Consider the following 23180-nt stretch of genomic DNA (forward strand, 5'->3'; position numbering starts at 1 on the left):
ATCTGCACGGAGAATGGCGGGCCATGAAAGCGTTAACGGGCGCGAGAGACGCCTGGATAGAGACCCCCGTGTGGCTCGTGTTGGGGGGGGGGTTGTCCTCTGGATGGAGAGGTGGGGCGTGAAGGGTGAGGGTGAGCCCCGCGAAGGCGGCCTCTGGGTGCAGGGGAGACTCAGGGAAAGAGGGAGGGGTCGAGGAAGTCGGGGGTGGGGAGCATCCCTGGGGCAGGGAAGGGCAGCAATGGCGGGGGGGAGCTGGGTAGACCAGTCTTTGGGGCTTGTCTCCATCATGGCGCCCGCCGGGATTCTCTGGAGGGGCCGCATTGGCTTCTCCCTCCCGCCCAAGAATCATCCACCCCTTCAAGGCGACCAGAGAGGGATCCCTGGAAAGTGGGGGCTCCAGTTCCCCCACCCCTTCCTTCCTGCAAGCTCCATCCTCTTCCCACCCCATCAGCCTCTGCCCTGTCCAGACACAGCCATTCTGCCCAGTCCAACCACTGGTCCCCCTGGAGAGGAGAGGAAATCCCGAGACGAGGGGGGAGAGGAGAGGCCTTCTCAGAAGCGGCTCTTGGTTTCTGCAATCCCACCCAGGAAGCAGCCAGAAACTTTTTCCTCTCTCTCAGGCTTCCAACTTTATTATTATTTTTTAAATGATATTTATTGAGAATTTTTAAATTACAGAAAAAACAAAGAGAAAAAGAAGGGAAAAAGAAGGGAAAAACAAACAGCAATCAAACAATACAAATCGATAAAAATCAAAAACAAAACACATAACACATCAAAATCAAGAAGCAAAAATATTTTTTTTAATGAAATATTTATTAAAGATTTTAAACAATATGTCACCAAGCACATAAAACACCATCACCAACATAAAACAAACATGAAAGAAAACAACAAAAAGTTAACATACAATAAATAAAGATACAACATAATTAGTTTCCAAAAAAGACCATATTTCCATAACCTTCTTTTGGGACTTCCTCACATCTCCCTTATCTGCGTTCCCAATTATAAAGTTGAGTCAGCAATGCTTCACCTTTTTTCAACTCTTACTTTGTAGTTTTCAAATATTATGTCTCCAATTTTAATTTCTATTTTCACATACTTGAATATTTAAGTTTGACATAATATTAAATAAAATTTCATCCTTATTCTTATAAATCACTTATTTTCATACTTCTTTCATACTTCTTTTAACTAAAATTACTGGTGCCAGGTTATTTTCTATTCTGCATCATCTTAGCATTCATACAATTTACAATGTTTTTGCAAATAGTCCTTAAACTTTTTCCAGTCCTCTTCCTCCGTCTCTTCTCCCAGGTCCCGGATTCTGCCAGTCATTTCTGCCAATTCCATGTAGTCTATCAGTTGCATCTGCCATTCTTCCAGAGTGGGCAAATCTTGGTTTTTCCAATGCTTTGCAATAAGTATTCTTGCTGCTGTTGTCGCATACATAAAAAAAGTTCGATCCTTCTTTAACACCCTTTCGCCGACAATGCCCAAAAGGAAGGCCTCTGGTTTCTTAGGGAAGGTATATTTAAATACCTTTTTTAACTCATTGTATATCATTTCCCAGAAGGCCTTAACCCTTGGGCAGGTCCACCAAAGGTGAAAGAATGTTCCTTCAGTTTCCTTACATTTCCAACATTTGTTGTCTGGCAAATGGTAAACTTTTGCAAGCTTGACTGGGGTCATGTACCACCTATATATCATTTTCATAATATTTTCTTTCAAGGCATTACATGCCGTGAACCTCACACCGGTGGTCCATAACTTTTCCCAGTCAGCAAACATAATGTAACCAATGTCCTGTGCCCATTTTATCATAGCTGATTTAACTGTTTCATCCTGAGTGTTCCATTTTAACAGCAAGTTATACATTTGTGAAAGTACCTTAGTTTTTGGTTCTAACAGTTCTGTTTCTAGTTTCGATTTTTCCACCTGGAAAAATCCATATTAAAAGTCTCCCTGATCTGAGCATAATGTAACCAATCTCGCACTTTATCCTTTAAAGTCATACAGTGGTTCCGCTCCTTCCTCCTGGGCCGTGTTCAGAAAGTGGGGGGGGGTGAGTGTTCAGACCCCTGGGCTCTCACTTGTGGGGTGCCTCAGGGTTCTGTCCTCTCCCCCATGCTTTTCAACATTTACATGCAGCCGCTGGGAGAGATCATCAGGAGGTTTGGGCTGGGTGTTCATCAGTATGCCGATGATACCCAGCTCTACCTCTCTTTTAAATCAGAACCAGTGAAGGCGGTGAAGGTCCTGCGTGAGTGTCTGGAGGCGGTTGGAGGATGGATGGCGGCTAACAGATTGAGGTTGAATCCTGACAAGACAGAAGTACTGTTTTGGGGGGACAGGAGGCGGGCAGGTGTGGAGGATTCCCTGGTCCTGAATGGGGTAACTGTGCCCCTGAAGGATCAGGTGCGCAGCCTGGGAGTCATTTTGGACTCACAGCTGTCCATGGAGGCACAGGTCAAATCTGTGTCCAGAGCAGCTGTTTACCAGCTCCATCTGGTACGTAGGCTGAGACCCTATCTGCCTGCGGACTGTCTTGCCAGAGTGGTGCATGCTCTGGTTATCTCCCGCTTGGACTACTGCAATGCACTCTACGTGGGGCTACCTTTGAAGGTGACTCGGAAACTACAACTAATCCAGAATGCGGCAGCTAGACTGGTGACTGGGGGCGGCCACCGGTCTTGAAAGACCTACATTGGCTCCCAGTACGTTTCCGAGCACAATTCAAAGTGTTGGTGCTGACCTTTAAAGCCCTAAACGGCCTCGGTCCAGTATACCATCAATGTTGCATTTTTTGAAAGTTCTCTCTAATTGTGTAACAGTTTGTGAATTTCCAATAGATCTTCCATAAATTTTCCCATTGGGCCATGGTTCCCTCACTTCCTGAAGGAGCGTCTCCACTCCCATCATTCTGCCCGGATGCTGAGGTCCAGCGCCGAGGGCCTTCTGGCGGTTCCCTCATTGCGAGAAGCAAAGCTACAGGGAACCAGGCAGAGGGCCTTCTCGGTAGTGGCGCCCGCCCTGTGGAACGCCCTTCCAGCAGATGTCAAAGCGATAAACAACTACCTGACATTCAGAAGACATCTTAAGGCAGCCCTGTTCAGGGAAGTTTTTAACGTGTGATTTTACTGTATTTTTGGTTTTATGGAAGCCGCCCAGAGTGGCTGGGGAGGCCCAGCCAGATGGGCGGGGTATAAATAATAAATTATTATTATTATTATTAATTATTATTATTATTATTATTATTATTATTATTATTATTATTATTATTATTTCTCAAAACTCTGCAATCTCCAGATGTCTCCATCTTTTTCTAATATTTCCCAATATTTCGGCCATTTGGCCTCCATATTGAGTCTTTTCTGAGCCTTAGCTTCCATTGGTGACAGCCACCTTGGGGTCTTATTTTCTAGTAAGTCTTTGTATTTTGTCCAGACATTAAACACTGCTTTCCTGACAATATGGTTCTTGAAAGCTCTATGAACTTTTACCTTGTCATACCACAAATATGCATGCCATCCAAAAACGTTATTAAACCCTTCCAAATCCAAAATATCAGTGTTCTCCAGAAGCAGCCAATCTTTCAACCAGCAGAAAGCTGCTGATTCATAGTACAACCTTAAGTCTGGCAGGGCAAACCCCCCTCTTTCCTTAGCATCAGTTAATATTTTAAATTTTATTCTGGGCTTTTTGCCCTGCCAGACAAATTTAGAAATATCTCTCTGCCACCTCCTGAAACACTCCACCTTGTCCACAATCTGTGGGGTCTGAAACAAAAACAGCATTTTTGGCAATACATTCATTTTTATAGCAGCAATTCGGCCCAACAAGGAAAGTTTCAATCTTGACCAACTTTCTAGATCTTTTTTAATTTCTGACCAGCACTTTTCATAATTGTCCTTAAATAAGTTCAAATTTTTGGCTGTCATATTTACCCCTAGGTATTTCACCTTTTTAACCACGTTTAAGCTTGTCTCTTTCTGAAACTTTCTGACTCTAGAGTTGTCATTTTTTTTTCCAAAACCTTGGTTTTTTGCTTGTTTAATTTGAATCCCGCCACCCGACCAAACTCTTGAATCAGTTCTAACACCCTTTTCATACTAGATTCTGGATCCTGTAATGTCAAAACCAGGTCATCTGCGAAAGCTTTAAGTTTATACTGTTTGGCTCCGACCTGTATTCCTTCAACCAACCGGTCCCTTCTAATCATGTTCAAGAGCACCTCCAGGACTGAAATAAATAACAATGGGGAAATAAGGCAACCTTGTCGTGTTCCTTTCTCAATCTTAAACTCTTCTGTCACCACATTGTTAACTATCAATTTAGCTTTTTGTTCTGAATAAATTGCATCTATACCATTTTCAAACCCCCGTCCCACTCCCATCCCTTCAAGGTTTTTCTTCATAAACTTCCATGAGATGTTGTCAAAGGCCTTCTCCGTATCTATGAAAATCAGTACTGCTTTTGTATTAATGTTCGTTTGCAAAAGTTCCAAAATATCAATAATATTCCTCGTGTTATCAGATAAATGTCTACCTGGGAGAAAACCTGCCTGATCTTTATGAATCACGTCGTTTAACACTCTTTTTAATCTATTTGCTAAAATGTCTGCAAAGATTTTGTAATCCACATTTAAAAGAGAGATGGGACGGTAGTTCTTGAGTTGTGTCTTTTCAGTTTCTGATTTAGGTATCAATGTGATGAAAGCTTCTTTCCACGATTCCGGTGCTTTCTTCCCCTCCATAATCTCATTGCAAACCTCCATTAATGGTTGAATCAAATAATCTTTCAATATCTTATAATACTTGGAGGTAAGCCCATCTGGCCCTGGAGATTTGCCCAATTGCATGTTCTGAATGGCACCTTCAATTTCTTGTTGTGTTATTTTATAGTTCAATATTGTCCTATTTTCTTGGGATAGTTTTGGTAGTCCATTGCTTCTTAAAAATTGGTCTATCTCGGTCTCTTTTTGCGGCCCTTGAGTGTAGAGTTGTTTAAAATATCTCTGGAAACACTTTCTAATCTCCACAGGGTTCTGGATATTTCTCCCTTCAATCTCAAGATGAGTAACCGTGTTCAATTTTTGTCTCTTTTTCAACTGCCATGCTAGCAGTTTTCCACATTTATTTGCCGAATCAAATGTCCTTTGTTTCATTAACTTAATTTTCCACTCAACTTCCTGGTTTATCAGTTTAGAATATTGTGCTTGATAAAGTTTGATTTCTCTCAAAATCTCCTGTGACTTTGGTTTCGATCTTAACTTTTTCTCACATTCCTTTATTTTCTCCAGAATCTTATCTTTTTTCTCACTCTGCACTCTTTTCTTTATTGTATTCTGTTGTATCAGAAACCCCCTCATCACCGCTTTACTTGCGTCCCAGATTACTCTTTTTTCCACTGTAGTGTTCAAATTTATTTCAAAATAGTCCTTCAAAGTCTTTTGGGCCTTCTTAATAGTCTCTTGATTTCTTAATAAGGTGTCATTCATTTTCCATCTAAAGGAGCCGGTTGGGATTAATCTCATTTCCATCTTTACTGCGTTATGGTCGGAGCAGGTTTTTGGGCAGATTTCCACCTTTCTAGTCTTAGGTGCCAGTCCTCTAGTTATCCATATTTGGTCGATTCTTGTCCATGTCAGTTGGGCTTCAGAAAAGAATGTCCCTTCTCTTCCCAGGGGGTTCTTTGTCCTCCAAATATCAATCAAGTCCATATTGTCAGTTAATTCGAAAAAAGTTTTTGGTAGTCTGCCCTCCTTTGTCACGCTTTGGCTTTGCGCTTTGTCCATGTTTGTGGACACCACCCCATTCATATCTCCCATCATAATGATGTTACTATAGTCCAGATAGTCCAGCATTGTCTCATTCAGCTTCTTATAAAATTCCGATTTCCCCTCATTCGGAGCATAAATTCCCAATATCAAAAACTTTTCCCCTTGTGTTTGTATTTCAATTGCCAAAATTCTTCCCTGCTCATCTTTAAAAAGAAATTTTGGTGACAGGCTCTCCTTTGCGTATATCACCACTCCTCTCTTCTTCACTCGGTCCGATGAGATAAATTCTTGGCCTAGTCTCTTATTAATTAGCACTTTTCTATGGAGCCTAGTCACATGCGTTTCCTGCAGGCAGATAATGTCCAATTGCTCTTTCTTTAATAGATGAAATATCCTTCTCCTTTTTTCCGGGGAGTTACAGCCATTAATATTCCAGCTTAAGAGCTGCAGAGACATCCTGGACCAATCTGTTATTCCTTAGGTGGTGGTGTCTCTTTCTCCTATTCTTTAGGCCCCAAAGGTGTAGGTACGGGCAATGGCCCAGACCCTGGGGTTCCTCCAATCCCTTTCTGAAGGTCTTCTCCGTAGTCGCTCAAAAACTTTTCTTTGTCCTCGGCTGTTTTGATTTTCACCTTCTTCCCTCTAAATGTAAAAGATAGTCCTTGAGGGAATTCCCACCTAAAGACGATTGAATTGCTTTTCAGCAGTTTCGCCAACTCTGTGTAGCTCAATCTGAGTTCCAGTAGTTGTTTAGGGATATCCTTGTAAATTTCCACTCTCAAATCTTGAATTTCAAGTGACTTTTTGAAATGTGCACTCAATATCTTGTCTCTTTCCTCTTTTGTTCTTAAAGCAATCAAACAGTCTCTGGGCCTGTCTCTTCTTGCTACTTTTCCAAGTCTGAAAGCACTCACAATTTTAAAATCCTTATCTTCTTCCAAAGGCCAAAATTTTGTAAATCTTTTGTCAGGTATTCGATTAAGTCCCCTTGTTCAAGTTCTAAGATTGACCTCAGTCTCAAATTGTTTTCCCTGCTTCGTAGTTCTATCATAGACAGATAGGCCTGCTGTTCACCAATCTGCTTGTGCAATGGTTTTACCTCCTCCTTTAATGCTTCAGCTTTTTGGTTAGCTTCCTCAGCCAATTTACGATTTTCTGTGGTGGCTTCAAATAGTTTCCCAATTGACTGTGCGTTCAGAGCAACTTGTTCAGTCAATTTATTAGCACTGGCTGTATTCTGGTCAATCTTAGCCGATTGTTCATCCGCTTTTTTATCCAGACTTTCCAATTTTTCAAGGATTTTGTCCAATACTGAAGCGGATCCTCCTGTAGCCATACCTTCCGGCGAAGTTTGCTCAGTTTCTTCCTCTTGTGTCACCAGAATAGCAGGAACAGATGATCTGCGCAGCTGTGAAGTTAAAGTTGTTTGTTTAGCTTTAGCTTTGGCTGATCTTGTTTTCCCAGTGCCGCTCATTCCACTTCTGTCTACGTGCCAAGGTCAAACTGTATACGATCCCATGGGAATCCACAAGCCCAGAGAATAAACAACAAGATAGGAGAAAAGGAGGGGAAAAAACAAGTCCCAGAGAGTTGTAAATCCAAAATCCTCTACGGGGAGTTCAAACGTATCTTGAGGGAAACAGCTAGTTTGTTGTTCATGAAAAGTTTTTTCTCAAATTGTTCCAAAGCTTCAAAACTTTTAAAACAATGTCCAAACAGCCTCAAATTTCCAAAAGACCTTCAGATCTCTTATAGTTAGCGGAGTTAATCTTTAAAGTAAAACAATGTCTCTAAAAAGTGCCAGAAACAGTGTTTCAGTGTAGCAGTTTAGGTAGCACTCAAATGTAACAGTTCTAAGTAGCAGAGTAACAAAGTCCACAATCTGACAGTTCTATCAGTCTGGCAGTCCGACTGCCTAGGTTTCTTAATAAATTTGTAAATCCAGAGGAAGAGGTAAAAACAAAGTCCACAACCAAAAGAGTTAAATCCACTAATATCAAAAAAGTCAGTTCAAGTAATGCACGGATTAATGCCTTTAGGCGCCACTTCAAAGGCACCAGACAGATCAAAGTCTTTGCTTTAAATCTTTAAGCAGAGCCGGGAGACGGACTTCCTGGTTGCATCTCCCGCTTTGGCCGAATTTTAAATTAATTTGGTCCCCAATTCCTTCAGTCCCTCTGACTCACGGGTTGTTGCTTTTCTAGTCGAATGTTCCCAGGAAAAAAGGTCAGCGCTCACCGACAGCAGCTATGCGGCTTCACTCCACAGAAAGAACGATCGACTCACAGCACTGCGCCAGCCCTTCCACGTTCCGGAGCCCCTTACGAGGTCCCTTCTTCATTTTGGGGGGCGCTTCTGGTGCCCGCCGAGTCCCACGACCACAGGCTTTCACTGCCTGTGGGTTTCCAACTTGGGTCTCCGCTTCGCTGTAGCGGACGACCCGTTTCTGCGGAGCTTCCCCTTCACAATGCGAAGGAGACCACCATTGCCGTTCGTGCCGCCTCCGGAAGTCCAAAAATAAACCAGAAAAATTTAAAAACAGATCCAATATTTCCAAATCCTTAACTGTCATTACCTTATTTCATCGACCTCACACCTCCCTTTTTTGTATTCTAGTTGTTAATTATCACAGCAAATCCTTTCCATTTTTCATAATATTCTGTCAGTAAATTACCTTAATCTATTTTAACCTTATCTTACTATAAAAGACCCTAAAACTTAAAACTTAAATCTTATTTATACCAATTTCTCATAACCATAACATATTCTTATATAATTTTTTTTAACATTTCTGCTAAAGACAAATAATTTCGTTCCAACATTTTTCTAATACTCATTAATTTTACAAAACAATCCTTAATAAAAATTTTAAAATTTTCTTCCAATCTTCATCCAACGTCTCTTCCTCCTGGTCCCGGGTTTTGTCAGTCCTTTCTATCCCATCCATCTAGTTCAGTAACCTGGTAATCTGGCTTTTTCCAAGTTCATTTGTCAGATCCAACAACTCATGTTCCTGCTGGGCCACAGCTCCCTCCATCTCTGCCACCCGAGGTCCAGCAACAACCTCCTCCCTCATCTGATCTGTCAGAGCACACTCCTGAGTTGATTTCTGGGTGGGTTCTATATAGATATTTCAAATTTATATATATAGTTCAAATTTAATAACAGTTTCACAAGCTCCCTCTAGGGGAAGAACTTCTATTTGTATCCATCTCTTTTCTTTTCTTTTCTTTTCTTTTCTTTTCTTTTCTTTTCTTTTCTTTTCTTTTCTTTTCTTTTCTTTTCTTTTCTTTTCTTTTCTTTTCTTTTCTTTTCTTTTCTTTTCTTTTCTTTTCTTTTCTTTTTAAAAGCAGATCTAACAACAAAGTTTCCTTTTTCAGATATTTTGTCAATATTTGTTCCTTTAAAATGCGAAGGGGAACAATGGAATCACTATGTTTCTCTTCTTTTAACTGTCTGTCAAAAACGTTTGTCTATAGTCAATGAACTTCCCAAAAGCGTCTGTCCTGACACCCCGCTCCCAGGTTCAAGATGGTGGAAAATAACTTTTCTTTACACTCTCTTCTGCAGGTTTAAATAATCCGGAAAAAATCCCCTCTCTTCTCCTGCTTCCGAAGGGGGTTTTAGGTGATGAAAGTTGATCCTTTACAAACGATTTTCTGAACTCTAGTTTGCCATGTCTTTGCTTTAATCTATCTACAAGAAACGGAAGGCTGACTTCCTGTTTAGACCTTCCCGCTTTTGTGCCAAATTAAGAGGAATTTCTTAATCCAATTTTCCGTTTTACTCACAGGTCGTTGTTTAAAGTCCAATTGTCCAAATTTAATCTACTCACGGGTAGTTGTTTTTGTAGCCAAATTGTCCCAGGAAAAAGGTAGCGCTCTCCGGCAATGGCTGTGCGGCTTCACTCCACGGACGAAGCAGTTGATGGCTTTCACGACTGATATAGAAGTTGCACCTCAAAAGCATTTCTGTTCCTGTTATTCTTTGTAGGCAGTGTCAAAGTGACTGACAAGCTGAGATTCTTCCCAAAGGACCCATTTTCATGGTAGACAGTGCTTGTGGCTGGAGGCTCTACATACAAGGTGTGCCTATACAGGCCAAAGACTGCCAGTATTAGCACCGGTGAGGTGTGTGACCTCCCCTAATTTACAGACTGTATGTGAATGAGAGTTTGTGGGTGGGATTACCGTTTATGGCATCCCTGTGATTTTCTCCACCCATAACATTTCATGAACTGATATTGCAGTACGAATTCCAAAATATCTACAAAAAAATCACAATATAATAAGAATGATGGTAGTATTTCTACCCTGCCTAACTGGCTGGGTTTCCCCAGCCACTCTGGGCAAATTACAGTACATATAAAAGACAGTAAAACATCAGACATTAAAAACCTCCTGATACAGGGCTGCCTTCAGCTGTCTTCTAAATGTCAGATAGTTGCCTATTTCCTTGCCCTATGCCTGCTTCCCTGTAACTTCGCTTCTCAGTGGGGGTGGGGGAGTGAACCAGCAGAAGACCCTCGAAGGAGGACCTCAGTGTACAGACTGAGCGATGGGGGTGGGGACGCTCCTTCAGCTCTACAGAGAGTGAGGCTGTTTAGGGCTTTAGGTTGCAGATTTTGCTCCTCCGCAATGATCTCCAGAGCAAGTCTGACATACAATTAGCAGAGTAGGGAAAAAAGCTCAGAGACAGCAAAAAATTCCTGCAGCATATAAATTTGTGACAGAAGGCATAACAGGAATCTATGCCTGAAAAATGCAACCACAGCAATTTAAAGGTCAGCACCAACAATGTGAATTGTGCTCAGAAATGTACTGGGAGTCAATGAAGATCCTTTCAGACTGGTGTTATGTTGTCTCAGTGGCTGCTCCCATTTTGTTGTCTAGCTGCCACATTCTGGATTAGTTGCAGTTTACGAGTCACCTTCAAAGATGGCCCCATGTAGCGCATGGCAGTAGTCCAAGCGGGAGATCAAAAGAATATGCACCACTCTGGGGAGACAGTCTCCAGGCATGGAGGGTCTCAGCCAGCATACCAGATGGAGCTGGCAGACAACTGCCCTTGACACAAAATTGACCTGCGCCTCCATGGACAGCTGTGAGTCCAAAATGACCCCCAGGAGGAAGGAGGGGAACCACTGCCTCCTTCCTCCAACCAGTGCCTGTGGTTGGAGGCTCTACATACAAGGTGTGCCTATACAGGCCAAAGACTGCCAGTATTAGCACAGGTGAGGTGTGTGACCTCCCCTAATTTACAGACTGTATGAGAATGACAAGTTGTGGGTGGGATTACAGTTTACGGCAGCCCTGTGATTCTCTCCACCCATAACATTTCGTTAGCTGATATTGCAGTACAAATTCCAATATAACTACAAAACAATAGCAATATAATAAGAATGATTGTAGTATTTATATGCTGCCAATCTGGCTGGGTTTCCCAGCCATTCTGGGCAGCTTACAGTACATATAAAAGACAGTAAAACATCAGACATTAAAAACCTCCCGATACAGGGCTGCCTTCAGCTGTATCCTAAATGTCAGATAGTTGCCCCTTTCCTTGCCCTTTGCCTGCTTCCCTGTAACTTCGCTTCTCATGGGGGGGGGGGGGTTCAACCAGCAGAAGACCCTTGAAGGAGGACCTCAGTGTACAGACTGAGCGATGGGGGTGGAGACAAATTAAAGGTCATCACCAACAATGTGAATTGTGCTCAGAAATGTACTGGAAGTCAGTGAAGATCCTTTCGGACTGGTTTTATGTTGTCTCAGCGGCTGCTCCTATTCTGTTGTCCAGCTGCCGCATTCTGGATTAGTTGCAGTTTACGAGTCACCTCCAAAGGTAGCCCCATGTAGCACATGGCAGTAGTCCAAGTGGGAGATCACCAGAGCATGCACCACTCTGGAGAGACAGTCTGCGGTCAGGTAGGGTCTCATCCTGCATACCAGATGGAACTGGCAGACAGCTGCCCCGGACACAGAATTGACTTGTGCCTACATGGACAGTTGTGAGTCCAAAATGACCCCCAGGTTGTGCACCTGGTCCTTTTGGGGCAGCTACCCCCATCGGGCCTAGGGAGTCTCCCACACCTGCCTGCCCCCTTTCCCCCTGGGACAGTATTTCTGCCTTGTCAAGATTCAGCCTCAATCTGTTAGCCGCCATCCATCCTCTAACTGCCTCCAGAAACTCACACAGGACCTTCACTGCCTTCACTGGTTCCAATTTAAAAGAGAGGAAGAGCTGGGTATCATCCACATACTGGGGAACACCCAGCCCAAACCCCCTGAATATCTCTCCCAGTGTCTTCATATAGATATTAAAAAGCATGGGGAGAGGAAGGAGCCCTGAGGCACCCCACAAGTGAGAGCCCAGGGTCAGAACACTCATCCCCCAACACCACTTTCTGGATATGGCCCAGGAGGAAGGAGGGGAACCACTGCATAGCAGAGCCTCCAGCTCCCCTAGAGGGTCCAGTAGGATACCATGGTCAAAGGTCTCCAAAGCCGCTGAGAGATCCAGCAGAACCAGGAAACAGCTTTCCCCTTGGTCTCTAGCCCATCGGAGATCATCAAGCAGTGCAACCAGGGCAGTTTCCATCCCATGATGAGGCCTGAATCCCAATTGGAAGGATCATGGTGGCAGAAGCTTTCCTGGTCCTGCAGCCCACAAAAGCTCCAGGCACAAGACATTCATTAGCTTTGAAGGGGCCATTGGATAATTGGTGGTCTTTTCTTCAAAAGACAAATATTTTGAATAACTTTACAGTGATCTATGATGTAAATAGCACTTCTGTTTTCCAGAATTCCCCAGCCTACCAAGGATTTGAGACCCATCAAGTGTCCTCACCTGGTTTAGCCGGCCGGTTGAAGCCGTTCCTGGGATTGCTGCCCATTTTGCATGCTGACAGCTTCTGGAAGCCCCAGGTGAGAGCTGAGTGGAGGGTGGGGACCAATGGTGGAAAAATTACTCCAGAAGGTAGACTACATTTCCTCCAACAAAAGTACTACCGCTCCCCTAACACCCCAATGTTGGCTATTTGCAGTATGGTAGCGCTGCAGAGAGCTTGCTGGGGAGACCATGCATTAAAAAGGGACTCAAAATTAACAAACAAGGTTTTAATCACAAAAACAAAAACTCCATTTACACTACATACATCAACAACAAACCAGACCCAACCACCAACCCTTCCCCCAGGGTAATGGGAGAGCTAGGTGCTGCTCCTTATATACTACACCCAAATGCCGACACACCTTAATCAGTACAACTCAGCAGCACCTGCTATGTTTCACAGCTGTAAAGCTGGGTCTCGTTATTTTGCTCTGGCCCTTTCTCTGGCCCCTTAAAGACATACACATCGGGTGGAACAATGATGAACCTTTACATTTAAAGAAACCATTCAACATTTCCTCTGTGGTTCATCATTGTGAAATGAAAACATAAAGCATATTTTGTACATGTCTTTCATGTGTAACCTTTGGAAGTGCTTTTGTAAAAATGTCCGCAATTTGATTGTTACCTGGAACATACTCAAATACAATCATTTCATCAGCAATTAGTTTCTTTACAAACTGCAAACGTAATCTCAAGACTCTAGTGCGCTGCGTATTGGTCTCTGAGCACAGGATAGCGAGTCCGCTCTGGGAATCAAGGTAAACTTTTACTGGTAGTGTTACTTGTATCTGTAGGTCTGTGAATACTTGCAGATACCATTCTACATCACGAGTGGCCTGAACGCATGCACATAATTCACTCTCAGTTGTGGAGAGACAAATAATGGTTTGTGTCTGGGACTTCCATTCAAATGGACAACCGTTATAACAAAACACCATACCAGACACACCCCTGCAATTATTTTGTTCCACTGCATGAGATGCATCGCAGAAAATTTCAAAACCTTTGTCAATACTTGATGTAAACTGCAACCTATAATGTTTGGTATGTTTAAGGTACATTACCACTCTCTTAGGGATGCGGGTGGCGCTGTGGGTAAAAGCTTCAGCGCCTAGGGCTTGCCGATCGAAAGGTCGGCGGTTCGAATCCCCGCGGCGGGGTGCGCTCCCGTTGCTCGGTCCCAGCGCCTGCCAACCTAGCAGTTCGAAAGCATCCTCGGGTGCAAGTAGATAAATAGGGACCGCTTACTGGTGGGAAGGTAAACGGCGTTTCCGTGTGCTGCGCTGGCTCTCCAGATGCAGCTTTGTCACGCTGGCCACGTGACCCGGAAGTGTCTCTGGACAGCGCTGGCCCCCGGCCTCTTAAGTGAGATGGGCGCACAACCCTAGAGTCTGTCAAGACTGGCCCTTACGGGCAGGGGTACCTTTACCTTTTTACCACTCTCTTAAGAGCAGAGAAACATTGTGCAGTGGGCTTTTTCACAAATTTTGCCAGAAAGTGAAAAGCATATCTGGTCTTGAGATTCTTTGAATGAAATTTAGCTTGCCTATAGCAGAACGATACAAAGTTTTGTTAGGGAATGGCTTATCTTCACCTGTAAAGGTGAAACCACACACCATAGGCGTTTCCTTCCCATTTGTATTTTCTAAACGTAGCATTTCAACAAGGTCATCAATTTTTGCAGTTTGATGAACCAGAAAAGATCCATTTTTGCCTTTCTCAATTTGCATGGATAAGTAATTTTTAGCTATGCCTAATTCCACCACATCAAATTTCTTCTGTAACTGTGAAACTACCTCTTCATATTCCTGTTTAGTTTTTGTAGAAATTAACATGTCATCTACATACACACATATCTTTGCCCTTTCCTTTATAAACACACAGTTGTCTGCCTTTCCTTGTGAAAAACCAATATCCAGCAATTCTTTTGCTAAAGTTTGGTGCCAATTCCTTCCACTTTGGTGCAGACCATAAAAGGATTTATTTAATTTGCATACCAAACCTTCAGCGGCGTCTATGCCTTCAGGGACACGCATAAAAATTTGTTCTTTTAAATCTGCAAACAAATATGCAGTTTTTATATCTAGGTGATAAACAGAATGTCCACGTTGTGATGCATCTTTTAACAAAAGCTTAACTGTTTCATATTTTACACTTGGTGAATAACACAAATCATAATCTTCGCCTGGAATTTGTTGAAAACCCTTAGCAACTAATCTTGCTTTGTACCTTACAACTTCATTTTTGTCATTCATTTTAACTCTATAAACCCATTTTGAATCAATAAGTCTCATATCTGGGGTGTGCGGTACAAGAGACCAAGTGTTATACTCTTTTAAAGAAGCTATCTCGGAGTTCATAGCTTTATACCAATTTATAGCTTGGTGCTTAGGTAAATTCTGAACATCATTGTAGCTTTTTGGCTCAAAAACCGCCTTATTGGCATACACAGTATTAAAATGTTCATCTGCAAATCGTTGTGGCTTCTGCCTCTTTCTATCTGAACGTCTCAGTCCGGAAGGAGAGTCAGACTCCTCAGACTTAATGGGACTAAGTGAACTACTAGTTTCAGGTTGTAAATCATCACTGTCAGATTGAAGAGATGCCTGTAGGCTAAGCTCACGGTCAGAAAAATCAAGAGAATCTAACCTCCCCTCAGGTGCCTGTGACTTTAAATCATCAAGCAAATTATCAGATTCAACAGGCTTTTTGTCTTTTTCCATTAATTCAGAAGCACCATTTCCTGCTGCTGCTGCTGCTTCTTCCTCTTCTTCCTCAGTACTATCTATACCGTCAGTATCTTGGAAAGCAGCAACTCCATTCCAATTTACAGTTTGTATCATGCTTCTGGTAATATGAAATTTGCCAGTTGCTGGTATGTAAATTCTGTACGCCCCCTGCTGGTAGCCCATTGATTTTCCCTGAACACTACGCTCACCCAATTTCTGCTTAGCGGGATAATGCATAATTACATCTGAACCCCAAATGCGTAGGTATTTCAGATTAGGGCGTTTTTTAAACAGCTTCTCATAGGGGGTGACATCTAAACCAGAATGATAACTGTGATTTCTAACATAAAACGCATTAAGCGCTTCAGCCCAAAAGTCTTTAGGCAGATTAGCATCATGCAGATACGTTTTAACCCCTGCCTGTAAGTCACGCTGCACAACTTCAACAAGCCCATTTTGCCAGGGACTTCGGGGGCAAGATAACTCATGAGTAGTCCCCTGCGCTTCCAGGAATTTCTCAAAATCCTCAGAAACAAATTCTCCGCCCCGGTCAGAAAACAGGTTCTTAATTGATTTGTTAAAGTGTGTTTTTACCCAGTTGCAAAAAACTTTGTACTTCTCAAATGCTTGGGACTTCTCAGCTATTGCATAAGTCCAACAATATCTACTATACTGGTCTATGAGGGTGAGCCAGTACTTTGAACCTCCTAATGGTGGTGGGAGTGGCCCAACTAAGTCACAATGTACACGCTCGAATGGCTCAGTTACTTTCCTATCTGAGCACCTACCCTTGCGTGCAACCTTAATCTTATTCTTGCAACAAGATAGACATTGCATAAAGAATTTACATGGTTTTAAGTTGAGGCCATTAACAATATTCTTTGTCTTAATTACATCAGCAAAATTCAGGTGTCCTAGAATTTTGTGCGCCTTGTGGACACACCCGGAATGAGGCCTTACATTCCTCAACCCCTGGCTTGACTGTGCTGCTCTGCAATTTATAGGCGATTGGGAGTAGGTGAGAAAATACAGTCTATATAAACCATCAGAGTCCCGGGCATACAATAGACGTTTGTTCCCCTCAAAAAACTCACATTGAATTTAAGAAACACACACTTATGCCTTGACAAGCAAAACACCTTACTGATAATAAATTGTCCACTGATGGGCAGTATATGCAGTTTGCTATTGTAATGTTTAAAGAGTCAAGTTTAACAGTACCCCTGCCAAGTGACTGCAAGACTTGTGAATTGGCTAAATGTACATTACCAATTTCCTCTTCGAAAGAAATAAACAAGCTTCGATCGTTGCAAATATGCTGAGATGCTCCTGAGTCCACAATAAAAGACTTCCACTTGGCACCTTTAATTCTTTTATGATCTGCAGTCCGAGTGTGAAAAGCTCGCGGCTCGTTTCTGTCTTTACGGTACGATGTCGACTGCTGGGCTGACAACCGTGACTGACGAACAGAAACAGGCTTAGGAGTACTTTGCTTTCTTTTGGATCTGCAGTCCTTTGCAAAATGTCCTTGCTTATTGCAGAACCAACAACACTTGGCAGCTTTAAATGCAGTTGTATCACCACAAGTTTGCATATGGCATTCCTCATTCTTTCTGGAAATAGGAGTGCTTATGGCACAAGCCTCCCTTCTATCCAACTCACCCATTAATCTTGCCGTTACCCCTTCCACAGTTAATTGCGCTGGTGGAACGGCAGATATCTGGCTAGCTATACCATCAAAGTCCTCGTTAAGGGAACAAAGAATAAAAACATACTGAATATCAGGTATGTCCATGTCCCTTCGAATTAATTCGCCGCGTATTGCCTCCAGACGTCTCAAGTGTGCTGCCAAATCACCACCAGGCTGCAACTTAGTCTGGTACAACTGCTTGAAAAACGTCAATGCAGACGCAGACTTTTTTCTAACATGCACTGCTGCAAGACTGTCCCACATTTCTTTGGCAGTTTTCTTATTCCTTATATAGACTACTTGCTGGTCGCTGACTGCCAAATTAATTATCGCCCTGGCTTTCGCATCTCCTTTCAACCAAGCATTTGTTACAGGGTCAGGAGGGTCATCAATTACATAGGTCCATACTTCTCTAGAGGTCAAAAGCACCTCCACCCGAAAAGACCATAAACTATAGTTCTCATCTGTTGGCTGTGGAAAGACCAGAGCCTTCTCAGCTTCTGGAACCCGGTCAACCATTCTGGAACTCTTCCAGACCCACAGAACTACGCTACCAGGAGAAGGAGTGTTCAAACCTTTCTCAGAGTCCAAAAATATGCAGTCATCCACTCAGCAGCTGGGCCCATAACCAAAGATGTTGGCTATTTGCAGTATGGTAGCGCTGCAGAGAGCTTGCTGGGGAGACCATGCATTAAAAAGGGACTCAAAAATAACAAACAAGGTTTTAATCACAAAAACAAAAACTCCATTTACACTACATACATCAACAACAAACCAGACCCAACCACCAACCCATCTCCCAGGGTAATGGGAGAGCTAGGTGCTGCTCCTTATATACTACACCCAAATGCCGACACACCTTAATCAGTACAACTCAGCAGCACCTGCTATGTTTCACAGCTGTAAAGCTGGGTCTCGTTATTTTCCTCTGGCCCTTTCTCTGGCCCCTTAAAGACATACACATCGGGTGAAACAATGATGAACCTTTACATTTAAAGAAACCATTCAACACCCAAGACATCCTATAATTATAATATTTAAGACAGATCAGGAATAAATTAATATCTCAAGAAATAACACTATTTCAGGTTGTTAATGAATCAGTACTACATATTCATTAATGAAATTTCCACTAAGTACAGTTATCCATTTGCCTTTAATATCCAGCTTTTTCAGTGCCAGATTAGGATAGTCCTGTGTCAGAAGAGGGGCACAAGATCAGGCAGCACATCATTATTATAAGGAGCAATGGGGGTGGGTGTTTCCGTCCGGGATTTCCATGCGCCACCTGCTTTCCTTCTGCTTCTTCTGCTCTCTCCATGGAATGAGAAGCATGTAGATGGAGGTCCATTTCGAAGAACAGGACCCTGAGCACCCTTTCAGCTGACCCCAAGCACCAAGCCTTGTCACTAGTTCTCTGACTGACCCAGACCACAGTCCCTGGAAAAGACGAAGACCTGAGTCTCACAAAATGGTTTATATGGACCTCCTGAGGCCAATGGGACTGTGCAGGTAATTCATGGAGACCTAGAGGTGGATGGAGGATTATGATGCAGAGGATGGGGAATGTCCAAAGGAATGATGAACCATGGAAAGAGAGGGCCTTTTCATGGAAAGAGATCAGCTGGCTTTCCTTTGAGGAAAGAATTTATTTGAAAAGGCTGTATTCCAAGATCATGCTGCTTTATTAACGATGACTGAGGATTATGAAAGGTTGCTGATGCATTACTATCATTTGGTGACATTGCATCTTCATTTCCTAAAAACTGGGAACATGGGTAGGAGGCAGGGGAATGTAGGAGATGCTGAAATAAGAGAAGGTGCTAATGGCGCTTGATGTGTTCTCTTCCCCTTTCTTCTCTTCCTTGAAACCCAAACAGGATTTCCTTTCCTCCCACTCTGAAGAAGGAGATGGAGAAGACAGTCAGAATTCTGAGGGATGGGGCACTTTTGTTTCATTAGGTATAGACATGAAAATGTGTGAAATGTGGAATATGCTTCACTGAATGAGCACACATAGTTCACATCAGCGATCTCAAGAAGGGGAGAAACCATTTAAAGGTATGGAGTGTGGGAAAAGTTTCACAGATAGTGGAAAACGTAGAACACATCAGCGGACTCACATGGGCAAGAAAGGATTCCAATGCAGGGAGTGTGGGAAGAACTTCAGTCAACATGGACACTTAAGTTTACATCAACGGATTCACACAGGGAAAATACCTTTTAAATGTCTGGATTGTGGAAAGAGCTTCAGTCGGAGAAATACACTTAGAACACATCAGAGGACTCACACAGGGGAGAAACCATTTAAATGTATGGAGTGTGGAAAATGCTTTAGTAAAAATGGAAACCTTAGAACACATCAACGGACTCATACAGGGCAGAAACCATATAAATGTATGGAGTGTGGAAAGAGCTTCAGTCAGAGTGGACACCTCAATATACACCAGCGAACTCACACAGGGGAGAAACCATATAAATGTATGGAGTGTGGAAAATGCTTCAGTCAGAGTGGACACCTCAATATACACCAGCGAACTCACACAGGGGAGAAACCATATAAATGTATGGAGTGTGGAAACAGCTTTAGTAATAATGGAAACCTTAGAACACATCAACGGACTCATACAGGGCAGAAACCATATAAATGTATGGAGTGTGGAAAGAGCTTTAGTCAAAATGGAAGCCTTAGAATACATCAATGGAGTCACAATGGGGAGAAACCACATAAATGTATGGAGTGCGGAAAGAGCTTCAGTCAGAATGGAGACCTTAAATTACACCAGCGGATTCACGCAGGGGAGAAACCATATAAATGTATGGCGTGTGGAAGGAGCTTCAGTCAGAGTGAACACCTCAATATACACCAGCGAACTCACACAGTGGAGAAACCATATAAATGTATGGAGTGTGGAAACAGCTTTAGTAATAATGGAAGCCTTAGAATACATCAACGGATTCACACAGGGGAGAAACCATATAAATGTATGGCGTGTGGAAAGAGCTTTAGCCAAAATGGAAGCCTTAGAATACATCAACGGATTCACACAGGGGAGAAACCATTTGAATGCCTGGAGTGCGGAAAGTTCTTCAGTCAGAATGGAGACCTTAAATTACACCAGCGGATTCACGCAGGGGAGAAACCATATAAATGTATGGAATGTGGAAAGAGCTTCAGTCAGAGTGGACACCTCAATATACACCAGCGAACTCACACAGGGGAGAAACCATATAAATGTATGGAGTGTGGAAAGAGCTTTACTGATAATGGAAGCCTTAGAATACATCAACGGATTCACACACGGGAGAAACCATATAAATGCATGGAGTGTGGAAAGAGCTTTAGTAAGAATACAAACCTTAAATTACACCAGCGTACTCACACGGGTGAAAAACCATATGAATGTATGGAATGTGGAAAGTGCTTTAGTTTCAATGAAACCCTTAGAAGACACCAGCGGATTCACACAGGGGAGAAACCATGTAAATGTATGGAGTGCGGAAAGAACTTTCGTGATAATGGAGCCCTTAGAACACATCAACGGACTCACACAGGGGAGAAACCATTTAAATGCATTGAGTGCGGAAAGAGCTTCAGGCACAGTGGAAGTTTTAGAAAACATCAGCAGACCCACATCGGAGAAGCCATTTAAATGTTTGGCCTCTGGAAGGAGCTTCAGTCAGAGTGGAACCCTTGATTTAAATTAACAAACTCACACAAGAGACAAACCATATGAATGTAAGGAAGTTAGTGAGAGGTACAGTGGTGCCTCGCAAGACGAAATTAATCCGTTCCGTGACTCTCTTCGTCTTGCGGATTTTTCGTCTTTCGAAGCACGGCGATTAGCGGATTAGCGCTATTAGCGGCTTAGAACTTGCAAGACGTTTCGTCTTGCGAAGCAAGCCCATAGGGAAATTCGTCTTGCGAAGCACCTCAAAAACGGAAAACTCTTTCGTCTAGCGAGTTTTTCGTCTTGCGAGGCATTCGTCTTGCGGGGCACCACTGTATAGGTCCAGTTCTAAATCAACAGACTCATGCACAGGATGAACTTTAAGAGTTGAACCCCTACAAACCATCAGCAGACATGAGGAGAAGCAGTTTAAATGGAAAGATTACAGAAAGTGATTTAATTATAATGGAATGTTTAAGAAACATCTAGGGACTCTCACAAGGGAGAACGCATTTAGATGTATGGAGTGTGGGACAAGTTCCTCTCAGAGTCCACTCTTCTTCACAGTAAGGAACTCAGAAGAAATCCGTATTCCTGCTTCAGGGCCAGCTGAGTCTTTTTCTCTTGTCCTTATCTCTTAGCTAGGTAACTCCTGTCTAATCTGCTCTGTATCGGTGTCACTCCCTGCTTCTGAGACCACTGCAAAAGAGGAGGGTCAATTCCCCCCCTCCAGCTCCCAGGAAAGCTGATCTGCCTGAGAATGGATTCCCCCATACTCCGCTTCAGACCACTCCCTGACGCATCACGAGAACCCTTAAAAAGCAAGTAAACAAGTAAAATGAAAATCAGATAAGTGGGGAAGCCCACTTCACAATGTATAGGAAAATAAGGATATGACAAGAATTTGTTTCTATTGTTTGTTTTTCTGTTTGTGTTCTTTATTTGTGTTATAAAATGGATATTATTTTTTTTGGGGGGGGGACGACAAAAAAACCAACCAAAAAACAACTGATACGGCAATACACCATAGATCACAGTGTGTTTTTGTGTTTCATGTTTGCCTGGAAGAAGCCAGCAGAAAGCTTTGCTTCGTGAAGCTCCTGCAGATGCCGAGTTGCTGACTTCTCTCCCAGACGACAGGAAGCGAAAGACACACATCCTTTGTCCTGTGCCCTTCCAGCCTCTTTCCTCCCTTGCTCCCTTATGCCAGTTTGTGTGCCTGACTTAGATATCCTGTGTGGTGTATTTTTTTACTGCTGAAACTGGATTTGTTCTCAGGAGCTAAGGTTTGTGCCTCACCTGGGTCCCAGTGAGAACTGTATGCTTTGAAAGCTCAGTAAAGTATTACTGAAGAAGTCCTGCTGCCCCTGTGTGTGTTTTTGACCTAAGTGTGGGACTTGCTCTACACGTGGCCCCTACCCTGCTGCTACTTAGCTCATGCCCTGGAGCTGCTCTACTCAAGCATGCAAGATAGTTTTTGCACCAAACTCTGTCACCCCCACCACTGCATGATCTTCAAACACTTCTTCAACAGAACTTCATCCCTGCCCACTGCGCATACTGAAAAAAATTTGAAATGCTGAAATCGAATGGGAGATTTCCCACCAAGCCTATTTGTAGGATGGGGAAGGAGGGGCTACAGGAACCAGGGAACCAGGGAAGTCTCCTGGGGGGCCCATCTTCACTCATGAACCCCCTGGAGGAACCCCAGAGCGCCTGCTTATTCTGGGGTTTGGAGAAGATAGTACTTTTCCATATTCCCTGAAGTTATTATTCAATAATGCTGCTAGGGAGTTTTCCTACCAGAGGACCAGATTGTATATTACTATCATACTGATTTTACTGTTGTTTCTGCTTCTGCTTTTGCTGTCATGGACTGGCTGGGTTCGGGGGGGGGGGGAGGCACCAGCTGGGGTACCCACAAGTGAAGAAGACTCAGATCCTGGGGACTGGTGGTGGGATGGCAATGAGCAGAAAGAGGGAGAAAAGGGAGCAGAATGGGAGGGAAGGTGTTCTGGAATGCGGAGTTAACCAGGGAGCAGAATGGGAGGGAAGGTGTTCTGGAATGCGGAGTTAACCAGGGCTATTGACTGTCTGGTTCCAAAGCGCCCTCTCCGATTGCATGGATCCCAGACAGCCCCGTGGTTTTCCCCAGAGCTGAGGGTGATGAAACAATCGTTGAGACGGCTAGAGCGCCGGTGGCGGAAAACTCATTCTGAATCAGACCGGACACGGGCTAGAGCTCAACATCGAGCCTACCAAGTGGCAATGGCGACGGCAAAGAGGGCCTTCTTTGCCGCCTCCATTGCATCTGCAGAAAACAGCAGCAGGAGACTTTTTCAGGTGGTTCGCAAACTATCGGAACCACCTGCACCACCGGGGCCTGGTAGGGACCCCAAGATCTCCTGAAATGC

At 43.3% G+C, this 23180-nt stretch overlaps 1 protein-coding gene across 1 annotated transcript in view; it reads left to right on the forward strand.

Annotated features, from left to right (window-relative positions):
* The window catches only part of LOC144329037 (uncharacterized), a 46066-nt gene extending 23945 nt beyond the window's left edge, over positions 1-22121 (forward strand). The window contains exons 5-6 of the mRNA XM_077935479.1: positions 3120-3147; positions 19371-22121. Of these exons, the coding sequence (XP_077791605.1) occupies positions 3120-3147; positions 19371-20748 (1406 nt within the window). The 3' untranslated portion in view covers positions 20749-22121. The remainder of the gene's footprint in view (positions 1-3119; positions 3148-19370) is intronic.
* The last annotated feature ends 1059 nt before the right edge of the window (positions 22122-23180 follow it).

Source organism: Podarcis muralis, chromosome 10, assembly GCF_964188315.1.
Source record: "Podarcis muralis chromosome 10, rPodMur119.hap1.1, whole genome shotgun sequence".
Classification (NCBI taxonomy): Eukaryota; Metazoa; Chordata; class Lepidosauria; order Squamata; family Lacertidae; genus Podarcis; species Podarcis muralis.